Source organism: Falco cherrug, chromosome 3, assembly GCF_023634085.1.
Source record: "Falco cherrug isolate bFalChe1 chromosome 3, bFalChe1.pri, whole genome shotgun sequence".
Taxonomy (NCBI): Eukaryota; Metazoa; Chordata; class Aves; order Falconiformes; family Falconidae; genus Falco; species Falco cherrug.
Window position 1 is genome coordinate 112,951,959 of NC_073699.1, and position 15,553 is coordinate 112,967,511.

The 15,553-nt window shown below is 44.1% G+C and overlaps 1 protein-coding gene and 1 long non-coding RNA gene across 2 annotated transcripts in view; both read right to left on the bottom strand.

Moving 5' to 3' along the window:
* Positions 1-10,518, bottom strand: part of DISP3 (dispatched RND transporter family member 3) — a 103,536-nt gene extending 93,018 nt beyond the window's left edge. The window contains 2 exon segments of the mRNA XM_055704386.1: positions 5,231-5,339; positions 10,383-10,518. Coding sequence (XP_055560361.1) covers positions 5,231-5,269 — 39 coding nt within the window. The 5' untranslated portion in view covers positions 5,270-5,339; positions 10,383-10,518.
* A 9-nt stretch (positions 10,519-10,527) lies between these two features.
* On the bottom strand, positions 10,528-14,800 carry LOC129735563 (uncharacterized). The gene is made up of 3 exons (XR_008731293.1): positions 14,700-14,800; positions 12,995-13,108; positions 10,528-10,544 (listed from the first exon to the last, which is right to left on the bottom strand). It is a non-coding gene; the product is annotated as an uncharacterized LOC129735563 (long non-coding RNA).
* Positions 14,801-15,553: the final 753 nt, after the last annotated feature.

The following is a 15,553-nucleotide window of genomic DNA, read 5'->3' on the forward strand; positions in this document are numbered from 1 at the left end:
TTGGAACCAGCGAGAAAAGCAGAGGTCTCTGATTCAGGCTAAATCAAAGAACAATTACATGTCTCTGCTTGGTACAAACTGAAGCAATGGAGGTTACAGCTCAAAACAGAGCTGCGAGTTTACTCTAGACTAATAGCTGGAGGGGTGCGTGCGTGCGTGTGTGTGCGCACATGCGTGTGTGTCAAAAAGACAGAGAGAATACAACAATAACCAGAACTGGAGCAGATCACCAAGAACAGTCAGAATAAGCAAGGGAAACCCGACAAAAAACACAGTGAGATGGTACTAGAAAAAAGGGTGATTAAAGACTCCTCTGCCTCCTAAGTGGCGCTAATAACCAGAGAGAGTTAAAAGCAGAGTAAATGGCGAAGCAGGAGTGGGGAGTCCCTGCTCTCATAGAGTGAAGTCTTTTCAAACATTATGGTGTAGCATGTTACAGGGTACACCAGCAGCAGGCCCTTGAATGAGTGTCCAAATCAAAGACCTGAAAAACTGGACCCGTTCATGAGGCTTTCACTCTCCTTTTCAGCAGTGGCATCCCCGTTACCCAATAGTTCCCGAGCAAGAGACAGGCACTTACAGAAGGAGCACGCTGAGATTTTTGGTGCTCAAGATGCAGAACTCCAGTTGACTCTCATGGACTCTCAGTAACATCACCAAGCAAGCAGCAGTCAGTGACCTCAGGAACAGCTTAGAGCTTTGCAGAACTGAATTCTCAGCCTGGGGATTTCCAGTGCCTCATATGATCTGCTTGCTCTATGACGAACACATAACAGAGAATCTATGTGATTCTTAATCCATCTAGGCTCAGAAATGGAGGGTAGAGACACTGAACCATTCAGGGAATTAAACTGGTAGCAGGCTGTTTCACACAACCATTTCAGCACGGTGACTTACCAGTTGAGAAGAATTTAATTTACAAACGGGAAACATAAAAGGAAAGTCAAGATTCCAAGCAAAGCAATAACAGAAGAGCCCCGTAATGAGAGGCTCATACAAGAGGTGATTGGCTACAGGGAAATAGCAGGAAGAGATTAACTGCTGGCAATGAAGGGCTATTTCCAGCTGACATTTATCTCTGCCTTGGAATTCCCAGCTGGAGAAAAGAGGTGACAACAAACAGGACAAATTTACACTGGCCACTTTATGCAAATCTAACCTTTCCGCACCTGCCAGGTGGAGAGCATTTATTTACTTTCTGGCTGCCTGGCTAAATTGGCAGGAGTGAATCCAAACGGAATATGGAGAAGGTCAAAGGAATATGGCTCATGACTGTAATTTCAAGACCTGTTACAGGCATTAGAATTTTAATGTGGCAGTTGAGAGATATATACCCCAAGCAAATGAACTGGCAGAAGACATGTGCGTGTACCAGTGTATTCTTCCACATGAGCATTTAATCGCCCTCTGACAGGCAGATTCAGAGATGCTAATCCGTGTCGCAGTCCGTACCTGTATCTTGCTCATAAAGGACCTCATCAAATTCCTTAGTTCATGTATGAAGAGTGATTAACTTTGGACCAGACAGATCTGAGTTCAATTGCCTTTGTCACAATGACTTTTCAAGATGCAAAGACATGAAACTGAGCAGTAACTGTGAGATGTCTGGGGGTGACTTTGTCACAATTTTAAATAGAAAAATAGCACTTGTATATACACTATCAAATTAATGCGTTCATACTGCACTCTAACAAGTGAAAACAAATCCCTGCCACCTCAGAATAAGACTGTCTTTTTTTTGCATGCTAAATAATACGTCTTTACAATATATAGTCATGCTCAGCTTTTTACATTAAAAAGTCTCTGTCCATGTAAATAAAATGCAGACATCTCTTCACTAGAAAACAATACAAGAGCTCTTGGTACAAAAGACCCAAATATCTGGCTAAAAGTACAGGGCAAGACTTCAGATGGGCTGCCAGTGCCTTTGCACCATATTGAACAGTGGCCACAACACAAGAAATTAAAACCAGTGCCCTAAAAGTAAAAATGCTCCGACATCTCTGGTCTTCCAGGTCAAGAATGCAGTTGCACAGCCCTGCTAACAGCGTGCTCCGGAGGCACTAGCTGCTTCCTAGAGCCTGCTAGGGCACCACTTCAGTCTAGGCACAAAGGATAACGTTACATTTTCCAGCTCAGTTCGTATTAGCCCACATGGCATCCTCCAAAATCCCATGGGCACTAGCAAGCAGCTGCATGGTGCTTGGTTGCCGGCTGGGGTCAAACCACAACATACAGTCAGCATAAAGCCTGGCTTGTTAAACACTATTAACAATTCAGAATCCTACTGACAAATGCCTTCAAGGGATTCATTTCTAGAAAGTACTCAGATCTCCCTGCCTCTTTATGGTATCAGTGTCTGGGCACCCAAGATAAACAGATACATATGGGCAAGAGGGATGCTGACTTCTTTAAGTCCCTTGAATTCAAACCTAAGTTGGACACTTTATAACTCAGATTATCGGATTGGCTTATCGAACAGGATACTTTTATAAATAGGTGCTCTCTTCTGCCTTCTGGCTCCTGAGTCTTCAGGTTGCACCAGTGTCAAATGTTCAAGCTTTGCACTGTAACTGAAAGAATTGGCTTCTGATCACAACAAAATATCTTGTGGCATCTTGTTCCTCTAGGATCCCCAGGGTTGAAAAAAGAAGACGAAATAATGCTAAGTTCACAGTAAATACCATGGAAATGGACAACATTTGAACAAAATCACTGGTTCCTCAACTGATTCCCCACCCCACATGGCAACATTAGGACCAAACGCACCAGTGTCACACCTAAGGGCCTTGTGCAGGCAAAGCTGACAGGTTCCCAACACTGCCTCCTATAAAACCTAGGTTTCTTTCAGCATCTGTTATCCAGTCCAATTTTGCTTAGTATGCAAGAACTGACAACAGCCTGAGGTGATCTGGCTGCAGGGCACACCAGGGGCATTTTTCTGAACCAGGCACGCCCTCACATTGCCCCTGCCCCACATCTCTGGTTGGTGAGTTTTTTGCAAGGACGAGGAGGAAAAAGAGAAAGGCTTTATGAAGGGTCAGAGAAAAAAGGCAAAGAAAGAAAAATCCCATAGGATAAAAGAGATGAGAAATTTAAGGTAGTTTTAAAGCAGTTAGTGAAGTCAAGAGCCCAAACTGACCTGAAGTCACAGCAGTGAGAAAGCAAATGGACTTTTTAAGGACTTAGGCTGAGATTTTCAAAGCCTTCTCAACAACTTGGATTTCATTTCCATTTATTTTATTGGATTGTTACGAAGAAAATCCTGTGGGCTGCTCTGATTCTGGAGGTCTGAATTTGGGAGAGGAGCTAGACTTTGTTTTATTTTTTATTTTTTATATACAGATCTATATAAAGAATCAGCAAAACCAGCCAATCATTTCCATCAGAGAGCCTGAAGGGTCAAGAATTGCAAGCTACAGAGGAATCATTGCAGGGTATAAAAGGGAGTTACAAAGAGACTCCAGAACAGCAGAAGGGTTACTGACATTCATGGTCTTGTGGCTCCTATTGCTTTCCCCTCCTTTTTACCATAACATAAACAGGGTTACATCAGTTTTCCCCTAACTTACCAGACCCCCTGCAGCACCGGGTGGAAACAATGGAGGATTCTACTGTCCTAAGAATCTTCCATCCCATCCTTCCACATCATTATTTCATTACCTGACAACACCTTTATCTGTTCCACAGTGTGAGGCTCTGGAGGCAGTATCCAGCTTCAGAAACACTGCACAGAGCAGGACTGGCAGCTCTACCACGAGACTACATGCTGAGAACTGTCTGTCACATAAGACCATAGCATTTTGTAGGATTTCTCATATTTCATAAGCTCATGGACTTCCTCCACCCCAATTCCAGGCAAAAGAAAAAGCCCACCCCTATGAGCCATGTAGGTTGTTTCCCTTTTCAGTAGGAAACAGTAGGAGTAGAAATTAGTTTCTTCTGTTTTCCAGCTCTCGTGAACTCTAGGTTAGAGAAGACTTGGGGCTTCAGTTCTGTCAGACTATTGACTGCGCAGCAGGTAAAGAAAGCAGTAAGTGAAAAGTAATTGATAGCAGCAGGTAGCTCCAATAAGTTTCTTAATCAATACAATTTATAGCAGAGACAGCTCTAAACACTGAAGCAGGGAAGCCCAGCTTAATATGTTTATAACCTTTCTCATTTCATTTTGTTCATTTTTCCTTCCCTACTTCTTTCAGCAGTGTTCTGTTGAGAACTAATTTCGCCATGGACATAACAAGCTCATGCTTCATTCACCATTATCTTAGAAACTCCTTGTAAATTGAATTACCTGTATGGCAAAGGGGAACTGCCCTAGTTCTGCAGGACAGGATGGAGCTCAGACACATGGCCTTGTTCTTAGCAGAAAGCAGTGTTGTTTTTTTCTGTTATTGAATTTAAATTGAGGATAATGAGTGGGAAGCAAATAAAAAAGATCCCCTCCCCAGAACAGTGATAGAGAGGAAACAGCCATTAAACCAAAGGGTTTTCATCAATAACTGGTTCCTTAATCTCCCAGGTGTTGAGAGGGGAGGATGACTTTAGCATTTATGATGTCAGGGGACTGTACATGGATTTCCGACACATATATTGTGTAGCTTTTCTTGCCTTTATTTCCCCACTCATAAATGAGAGATAAAACACATCATTCCCTCGCAGTGGAGAGTTTATTTACCTCACACACATTGAGATCATGCAACAGAAAGTATGTATTATTAAAAGATGTACTCTCTCTGTGCTAAGAAACACCACTCACAACTGTTCTAACAGGTGACATAAAATAAATCAAGCAATTATGGCTTTCTGAAAATGACCAAAGAGCGCATCAAGAAAGATGGGAGACCTTTCCAAGTTTTCCTGATGGATCCAAATTTAAATAGTTTACTGCTCAGAAATAAACATTTCAGCTGCCTATGCCAAGGACCTTTCAGATATCCTGCCAGTACTGTTACTGCATAGACACACACTCATAGCTCTGAATTCTGACAGTCTCTTCTGTTATGGTTTTTGTGTGTGTGTGTTAATGAACATGGTAAGAGCAGCCTCAGGGAGACACATTTGAAAGGTTGGTAGGCAAGGGTAGCTCTAGGTGTTATAAAAGTGTTACTGACATTTTTGCACAGACAGATTAGGACACAGTGAGGAATCGACTGACATTTTCCCCATGGCACAGCACAAAATAAACCACCATGAAATCCCAGAAACACGTGTTATGTGTTGTATCTCCTACCTGAAAGCCACAGGAATATACAGAAGTCCTTTTCCTCATCCTTCTCCAGTATATATGGGTACAGAATCTTTCCCCTTCTCAGCAACTTCTGCTTCCCAATATTATTCCTCTGGAAAAAGATGAGCATTAAATTGGTTATGTGGAGAAAGTAGATACAGAGGAATTTTCTTTGTATCAAGAGTGTTTTTCTTCCTCCTTGTTAGCTGAGATGGGAAATGGAAAAGCTGATTTTCAGCTTGTTCAAAACTTTTCACAGAATCATGGTAAATATATTTCCACACACAGACAAACAAAACCATGTTTTAACCTGAAAACGTCTGGTTTGGTAAATATAAAAAGCTATTATTCCAGATAACCAGATGGAGAATACTATGTAATCATGAGAAGTCCCAATTTGTCAATTACCAACATTTTTCAGGAAAGTTTTAATTAAAGGCCATTTTCCAGTGAGTGAAAAATCCACACTTTTCAACAAAATGCTAAAAATACCGAGAGTCTTGAGTGAAGTTTTTGGCAAGATGAGTAAACCTCAGTAGAAAGCCTGTTCCATGGGAGATGTCTAATTCTGCTCCAATGACTCAGCAGCCTCAGACATACTTCCAAGCTGCTAGATGATCTTCCAGGGCTATTATATAAACTTCTTCTTCAGGAACCCTTTTACTATATAAGACAGTTTAGGAAAAAATACAGCCAAAGCTTCAGTCAGTTCCAACTGGGGAATCCAAAACAAGGACATCAGAATTTAAGGTATCAGAAAGTGTCACTTGTCATGATACACAGACTGGGAATTAGCAAGAAGGCAACCTCTAAAAAGCCAGATTCTCTGCTCCTGCAGGATAGAGAGAAGTACACTTGTGGTTAGATGATTGCTTCTGAAGCTCTTTCAGAAGAGGTCACCTCAGTCTTTTTTTCTCTGAGAACCATGGCCGCCTTGAGCTCACTGTGAGGAGGTTTTCTTTGTGGAGGGGGTAACTTTCATGGGACAGGTATTCTTAGGGGAATAAAAGCAAGAAGCCTTTGGTGAGGACCTTAGAGAGTAGTTACAATTCCCCCATGTGCAAAGATCCAGTGCAGAAAGGCCTACATACACTCAAAGCTGCCTTGACAAGCCCTCAGGAGGATGCTGAGAAACTCTTGAGCCTGCTCCTAAACCTTGAGCCGGGAGATTTGTCTTCTTCCCTGGGAGCAGTGCAGAAGTGCTATGTCAGCCACTGCAGAGCTGCAGAAGGTCCTGCGACCCTGGTGGGGAGCTGTCCATACTTCATGCTATATATCAGAACAGAAGTCTTCAAGTAATGTCCAGCTGCAGCAATGCCACGAAGAGATACTGTATTAGGGAGACAATTTCCCTTTCTGTTTAAGGCATTTTAAGTGAATGAGTAATTCATCCTGAATGACTTTGAGCCGAGGCGACTATCCATGTTACCACCCCATTATACATTCCATAAAAAGAGGTGACAGTAATTTATCTCTCTGCTCTTGCCGGGTGGGCTGATGGGGGGATAAATATGCTGCCACCAAACTGGAGCGATGAATCATCCCTCAGAGGAAACAATGATGCTTTTTACTGATATGGCATTTAAGGCTTCCCAGTGGGAGCTGTAGGGAGAGGGACATCAGCCTAAGGCTTCAGGAAAAGAGGGAATACCACGGGCAATGGAGGGCTCAGTTCTCTTTCATCCACACAGGATTACCCAGCAAAGGCATCCGGGCAGAAGAGCCTTTCTCCTGAAAGCAGTGGAGTCTGAAAAGATCACGTGCTTATGTTGCTGTTCGGAGAAAAGGAAAGCAACTATTAAGTTTTATTCTGCTTTATTATTGACTGAACAGTGGGGTTAGGCTGGAGGAGAGGAGCTCCATTAGAAATTCCCCAGAATCATGCTCCTTTCTTGTATAATAAGCTGCATAGCACATGCCAGTTGTTCAGCTGGGAAATGTGAGTGAGAAAGATCTGTCCTGGGAATTAAAGCACAGGTTTACTTAAAGGAGAGGGGACTGCACGGGGGTGCTGCCCAGGCTAGAGGGAAAGCCCACTCCCCTGTCCTTTACACCTATGCCCACTTAGGCAAACCCGAGCCTTGCACAGGAGGGGATCATTAGCTCTGCCAACATGAGGCTTTTAGGATAATCTGAAATCACCAAGGGTGGATCAATTAGGGCCAAGTCTGAGGAGTGAGGGCTTCCTTTCCTTAAACAACTCTATGTCCTGCCATTCCTGCAGTCCATTATGGGGTTACCCCATATGTTTATGGCCATATAGAGAGCTGCTGCCAAGCTACACCAAGCCGAAGGCAGTCAAGTGCTTGATCTTCGTGCCCACAAGCTACACACCCTGGCTGAAAGTTTTCTCCCCTTGCTGCAATCCCTCTGCATGTACTCCTACCTCTGCCCTCAAAAATACATATACCTCATGCTATCCCAGAAGTCCTCTGCAGCCAGATGCACCCACAAGCGCTGGAGCAAATGAAACATTTTCTTGTGAACATATTGTGCTGTGCACATCCACGCCTTTATTGCCTTCACCTCACACTTTGTTTTGCTACCTCTGTCCTCCCCACTGCTCCTGGCCTGCAAGGGGCTGATACAGCATGTAAATGTGCTACAAAGACACATCCTCCCCACCCCCGTGCTGGCTGTGGGGAACATAAAATACAGCAGAGATTGCTGCTATTTTATTATTTATGAAGCTTTGGTTATTTCGTATATAAATAATCCATGACTGCAAAGTGTTGCTGGCACTGTAATTGAATATTCATGAGGTATTTTTGTTGAGAATTTTCACCATCATTTGAAACCCAGACACAAAAATAAAAATCATCACAATAAAAATTTCATCTGTCATTTCACAGTTTCAGCCTCTGAGAAACAAACCCTCTCTTTCTTCCACCCTGAGGATTTTCTGTGTGGGGGACGAGGAAAAAAACAGTAGGGTTAATCTGGAAGGCAGGTTCATGCTGTATTGGAAAGAAGCAGGGACGTCTTGCATATAGCTCTGCCTACTGTCTCTTTTAACATTGTCAGGATGCTTCATCTGGGGATGTATGCTGTCTGCATGGCGTACATGTGAATTCTCTCACTCCCTCCTAGAAATATTTCTCTTTTCAGGTTTAATCCTGGCCAGAACCTTGACAGAAGCATCCAAGTGGGATCACTCAGCATGGAAAATGGAAGCATGTTGCTGCCACCCTGTGGAAAATGGTGGCCCCCAATTGTTGGGGACTACTCAAGGTTCACAAAGCTACAGCTGGTATGGTGGTTAAAGTGATTTGTGAAGCTGTCATTACCCTGATGAGACCCAGGGGTAAAGAAACAGGGGAATTTCTATTAAACAATTGTAGGATTTTCAATGAAGATATTTGGGCACTTTCAGGAATGATTGATGGTGTCTGTGCTATACCCATGGTGCACAGGGGGCACATGCATCAAGAGGATGAAGTACTACTGCTGCAGAGGCTCCCAAGGACAGCTTTGGCAAATTCCTGGACACATGCAATGACCAAGCATCTCTTACATCCTGGGATAGTCCAATGTGCAGCTTCACCTGCTTGCCTTGCTGGGATTCCCCTTTTTTTCCTCCTAAAACTCTCTTCACTGCGCCCTTCAGTTCCTCCAACTCCATACAAAAAAAGGCCAAGGAGGACTAACCAAGATAGCAGTGCTACCCAAATATGCCCTTCGCCTTCTTTCTATCCACAACTTCTGTGAGGAGGCTCTGCAGCTGCCTGAACGTGCATCACCCTGGCCTCCTTATCATCCACTGTCCCAGTTCTCCTCTACAACTTCTTCAGACCACAGCTCCTTCCTTTTCAGTTTTGTGAAGCACTGGATGCACAGAAAGGAAACAGCAGTAGGAGGAACAGCATGTTCCCAGCCCTTCTAACACAGCCTCCTTAAACCCAGACGGACATATGAGAGCCTGGCAGTCACATCTGAGATCCACAACCACCCCAATCTGCCACTGTCCACATGCAAGTGGTATACGTGGAGCTATGTCACACCAGCACATCGCAAATGGGGCCAGAGCTCTCAGAGCACCTAGCCTTCCAAGAGTGATTTATGGGCCCTGTCAATCCAGCAGACTGAACTGCAGAGACAGCTGGAGCGTGCAGCAAAGAGAGCAGCAATCCATCACCACTGGGTAGGAGTCACCCAGGAATCCATCAAGAGCTTCATCATGGTGACATCTTTTCAGAGGCAGAAAGTGAAACAAAGGAAAATGATGGAGATAGAGTGAGCCTAGAGTGGAAAATCCACGCAGGATTTCTCAGAACTTCAGAATTACAGAAGTAAAACAAGATGAAAGACATGAAAAATATTTTTTGTGTTTGTAGTGACAACTTACAAACTACAATGCCTCACATAGCTGAGCAGGGCTTTCTGGTGTCAGCCATACCAGCAGCAACCAGAAATTGCTTTCCCATTTGCTAGTTAGAGTTTTGTGGTAGGTTTTAATCACTTCCAGGTATGATGACTGGATAGTTTTGATGGCAAGGGCATTTTATTGTTAGGGAACTGCCACTGGCAGAAGAAATCAACCCCAGCTCCACTACAGAGGAGAGAGGTGATGCCCTGTACTTGAAGAAATATAAAGCAAACTGCAGCATTTCACTATATGGCACTAGTTCATATTCTAACTTAGAGGTGACTCCTCAGCAGGAGCCAACCTGCTCCTCTGAAAAGGCCAGGCACATAGATACACGTACCCACCCCAGACCAACAAGCACGTAGGCATGTACCAAGCCACAAGACACACAAGATACTTCCACAAGGCCCATATATACGCACAAGTCCAGAAAAATATATGTATAACAGCTTAGCACACACAAAGGAAAGGGGCGCACACTGAGATGTAAGCGTGTTTGGAATCTGTAAGTATGGCAGGAATATAGAAAGTAAACTCAAAAGATGCACAGAGACACGCACTCCCCTGTGCAGTGTCACGATGAATACAAGAGCATATGTTGTCTGTCTTTGACCTACAACTCAATAATAAGAGATATGTCAAGTTCCCCAGTAACACAACTTTTCTCCACCCTCAAACTCCATAAAAAAACAGAGAAAGTGATTTCTCCTAATTGTGTGTTAGACACCAGGGAAAGAGGTAAAGAAAAGAAGTGAGCATCTGCTCTTGGAGGAAAAAAAAACAATTTACCTTTGAATAGGGAGCAGCAGAATAAAGCGCATTGTTTCTTTTTGCTCCAGGGACAGACACCGATGTTGTCTTGAGTCATGCTGATTACAGGTTAAGCATGTGCTCCCAAAGCTCTGGAAAGATGGAGGATGTGTTGGGACCTCTCAGAACAGTATAAATCAGCTGAAAATTTGGAGAAAAAAAATAATCAAATGAACAAAAGGATTCAGAAGCTGGGAGTAGGGACAACAAATGTATTTGGGCACCACAAGGTAGATAAGACTCAGTAAGTGCAAGAGAGATGGGGATGCGGGCCAGGGAAAGCATCCGGTGGAAAGAAAGCAGAGGTGGAAATGAGCTGCAGCACCCAGAAAGACCGCATAGGAGAAGAGTGAGTACCTGGGACTGTGAAGGAGAGGTTACAGGCCTCCTGACCTACACTTATTTCTGATATGTATCTCTTCTGGGGTCCTTTACTTGCCTCCAGAAGATCCTTTCCCTAGTTAAGACATCCATGCAGACAGTATGTATTTACCCACCCTGAGAAAATGCCAAGAGTATAGTACCTGAGAAGACATGAGAGTATGGGGACAATACGATTTCCAGTGTCACAGGAACTGCTTTTACAGCACAAGGCAGGCTCAGTTATATCTAGCTTACCTCCAGCAGATTCTCTGGTGCCGTCTGAGTCACGGGACTATGTGGAACCATTTGAGTTTATGATCCTTTTATCTCTCTGACCAAGGGATCATACGCTGCTTGTCCCAAGAAGAATAATGAAGCCTCATACATCACATATCCCCCAAAGGACTTAATTTGCCTTAATCTAAGGGGAGGATTTACCTCCTGTCTCCAGCTCTTTTACTATCCATTTGTTGCTCCATCTGCAGCACAGATCATAAAGAAATTTTTTTATTTTTTAAGTCAACCTTTGCTTGGTTTTCATTAAGGCCTTACACTAAGTCCCAGGCTGCTCACAGCTCAGAGAAATACAGTAAGACAGACGCACTGAAGGCTAGATGGCCTTGTCCTCCCTTTTAACAGTGTACTGCAAGGACAAGGGGATGTCTGGCTCATAACCAGAAAAATGAAATGATGGGTCAAGAGAAAGGCAGCATTGACACTCACCCCTCCCTCAGACCCATGCTTGCTCTGAAATATGATGTTCTGACAAACAAGAATGGTTCTGGTTTGGTGAAATACTGCTATTCACACTGCAGTAGCATTAGCCAGTAAGCCAAGACTCCTCTGTGCTACCTAAGGTGCAAAGATATACCAAGAAGATTGCCCCTGTACCAGAGAACACATCCAATGTTCTCAGCTTGTTTTAAAGATGTGAGGCACACACAGTCTATTACTGTTGTGGGCTGTGGCTACTGAATTCTGCTTCTGGATCTTTCACTGATCCACAGCCTGGCCTTGAGCATTTCTTCACTTGTCTTTGCTTCTCTTTCCTCATCTGCAAATTGGAGCCTTACAATTCAGTATAGTGGATTATTTTAAAGGGTCTAGGTGACATAATAGTACAACTCAGCATGTAAAGGGGGCTCTAGAGGGTCAAATAAGACACTGCTTTCTCTGCTTTTTTAACAGCTGTGTGCTAGCAAGGGAGAATACGTGTCTGGGAAGCATGCAACCCTTCAGTGCGGTTGCCCCAGCTCCTTTACCAACTATGCATATACATATATGTGGTGTTGTCTCCTAAAGCACTCCTGCTTTATTTTCTTCCCTTGCTGTTCTCGCTGAGCTAGAAACTGGCACTGAACTGAAAGTAATTTCCTTTCATTTTAAATAAATAATAATTTAACAATGTATGCTGCTGAATTCATTCTTGCATCAAAGGGGAGATGATTGCACTTCCCAGCCCGGAAAGACAGAGGGGAGGAAGACATGGCTTTATAATTAAATTTGCTTTTCCTCCTTTCATTGTGAATCTCATTAAAAGGGGGGGGGAAGGGGGAAAGAGTGAAAAAAAGGCAAAAGAGAAAAGCACACACAGAGACTTGTGTCTCAGCCCTAGGAAAAATGAAAAACTCCCTTGTGTTTGTCTCTTGCTGCTACTTCCATATAACTACAAGGATAACATGGCTAAGGGGACCCTTTCAGTTCTGCGTGGGTGCCCAGCACAGCAAGAAAAAGTAGAGCCATTTCAGTTGCTGCTTGGGAGAAGAGCAGAGAGCTGAAACCTCTCGAAGTTGCCAGGGATTTTCTTTGACATCTCATACACATAATATGTGATTAGGGGCACTATTCACATGTGGCAGAGGCAAAGTGCCACAGCAAAGGGTGTTTAGGGTTACTACACAATTCATCAGTTAGCTGCGCTGATGTGGCAGCTGCTTTCTGTCTGGGGGCTGTCTTATATACCCAGGCTGATCAGAAGCCCCTCAATTCACACTCAAGTACAAATTACTTTGGCATTGAACCCCATTGTATTGTGACCTCTCTAAACCCAGGCACTGACATTTCTTGTTAGCTATGGCATAGCAGGGCTGTAGGAGCACCCTCACACCTCTGACCAGCCTCCCCAGGTTCTGATCCAGGTGTGCCCTGGGGCCGGGACCTTGGAAGTCTGCCTGAATCCTGCGCTGCCTGCCCAAAGGGAACATCCTCAGGGGCTGGAGATTACTCACCTTTAAAGAAACTCACTGCATCAGGGAACATCAGGAAACACTCTTGTTCCATCAGTGCAAACAAGCACATTGCAACTCTCTCCATAATGAGGCTATGCTCACAGCCATCTTTCCCTGTGGAAAAATAAATGATTCAGCGTAAGGAGGCTTTGCTGAGTTTACTTTATGAGAATGACAAAAATGTTTTCCTTAATAAAAGAAAAGCTGTTGAAGCTATAGTACTTAGATACTGCCCAGGTTAACTCCTTCAGAACAACCTTTGATCCCTGCTTAGGGTGATCTTTCTCATTGCCCGAGTGCTGCACAGGCTTACATTCTCTGCACTGTGTCCACACATGCATTAATCCCATGAATGGACATCCCTTGACCTTGCAGGCAGCTCGCTTTCAGCGTGGACTTTGGTTCAAGAATTGTCCAAATCCTGTGAATTTCTCTTCTCTGCTCCTTCTTCTTTAGTACAGGAAAGGTTTTTCTCTTTGCATCTTCACTATTTAGTATGGCATAAGGGGTGGAAGAAATCACCTTCAGCTTTCCTCACCATCTGCATCTGAATTGCTCCAGTGGGATTTGGGCTGCATTCCAAATTTTTCCATTTGTAGTGGATCTGGGACAGAGGGAGGACAAGCAAGCTGACCGTGACATGTCTGAGTGAGTAAGACTCCAGAGCAGCTAGCTTCTGGGACCTTACTGTTCTGGCTACTCTAGTTATGGCTGTCTAGGGCTGCTGAGCACCCTCCCTCATATAGTGCTTCGATTTACCTGACAATCTGCAGCATGGCCTACTAAAAACAAACAGCTCTCCTACAGGCAAAATTTAAAACAGGGAAATAATAAAAAATAGAAAAGTGGCATTACTGTGCATTATAAAATAATGAAACCGGTTTTTTCAATTTGTTTCCACCCCAGATAGTGTGGCAGTGATCAGCACTTTACAAAAGATGCTTCTTCCACATCCTGGCATATGTTATTACTGTTATTAATAGCAAGCCATTCCCAGGGGCAGCACTCTGTACAGGTACATTTATTTCCTTCACAGCCCTGTCACCCCCTTGCTGGTGCTCCAGCTCCCTACAGCACACCCCACTAGGAGGCAAGGAAGGCAGATGGAAAGTTAGGTACCACCCTACCACACTCCAGACACAGTTCAGCCTCATTCTGTCACTCAGAATGTGCCTGTTGTTAGTTTTATATCATCATAATTGCATTACCTGTGTCTCCTACCACTGTTATTTCCCAGTTGTTACTCCTAAATCAAAACTGCCCTTTGGAGAGACAAATACTTGGACACTGCCTCCTTCCCTCTGAGCCAGGAGGAATGGGAGTGATCAACTTGCTACTTAGTAACAAGGCAAACTCTCCTAGTTTGTTTTGCTGTTTTCAAGTGCAGACTTACGCCTTCTGCCCTCTGAACAGGATTTGACATGTCCCTTTCATGGGACACTATTTCTCAGGAGGGCTGCCATAAACAGGTACATGCTTGAGTGTTACTGTGACCATATCACCAGCCTTAGGTTCCCAGTTACTCCCTCACAGCAAGCCGTGGCATTCAGGCATGTGAGCAAGTTTGCAACTGGGACTTAACAATGTAACATGCAAAAACTGAGCTGGAATAACCACCCTCTGGCCAGCCAAGGTGAGATAAAATGGACAAGCAAGTCAATGTGTGTCTCTGTTTCTCCACTTGTCCACTGTCTGTCTTACCTACCTCAACCACAAGCTCTCTGGGGAAGCGACAATGTCTCTCAGTATCTATAGAGCAGGAGCCTGCCCTTTGGGATTCCATGTACTGTCACAGTAGAAATCACAGTGATAATCCAGCCTCAACTCCTGGCAAAACAAGAGCAAGGGAAGCATTTTCAGAGAAACTCCCCACCTTAGGGAGTTCTTAGACTGGATTCAAAATACACAAGGTACGTTCTCTCCTGAGACAGCCCTTGCACTGAGCTCCCTCCTTTGCCTAATTTGTAGCAACTTCTGTGAGTCACATTTGCCTTTCCTAGGCGGCACGAAGCTCTGGGCAGTCACTGAAGTGCTACACCAACTCCCTGTCAGCAATGCAATCCAGAATTTGTGAAGCACTGGAAAATTCAATACAATTGGGAAGCTTAGCTCTTCTTTGCCTGCTGGCCATGTTCATCACCAGCACAAGGTAACAATGTAGAGCCATTCAATAACACAGCTCATTAGGCTTCTGACAACAGATGATGGAACTCAGGCCTCGAACCTACAGCCTCACGAGTCTGTCTGGGCAATTTCAGGCCAGGTATGTTACACTTACCAGCATGTGAGGAATGCATGTCTGGCAGAAGATCCAAAGGGAAATGCCCTGGGAAAATCATGCAGGAATTGCCCTGAGGGAACAAGACAGAATGCTCAGAAAAGCGCTTGGAAAATAGTTTACATGAAGCAGGTAGAGATGACCTAGAGGAGACAGTTTCTTTGGCTTCCCAATGTCAAGAAAGCAGACAGCACTCAGTTTTGTTAGGGAGACTCCAGAACAACCTCCTCTAGCTGGTCTGTTCGAGATTCCAGCCTCTCTCCTTGCCCCTTGATCTTGAC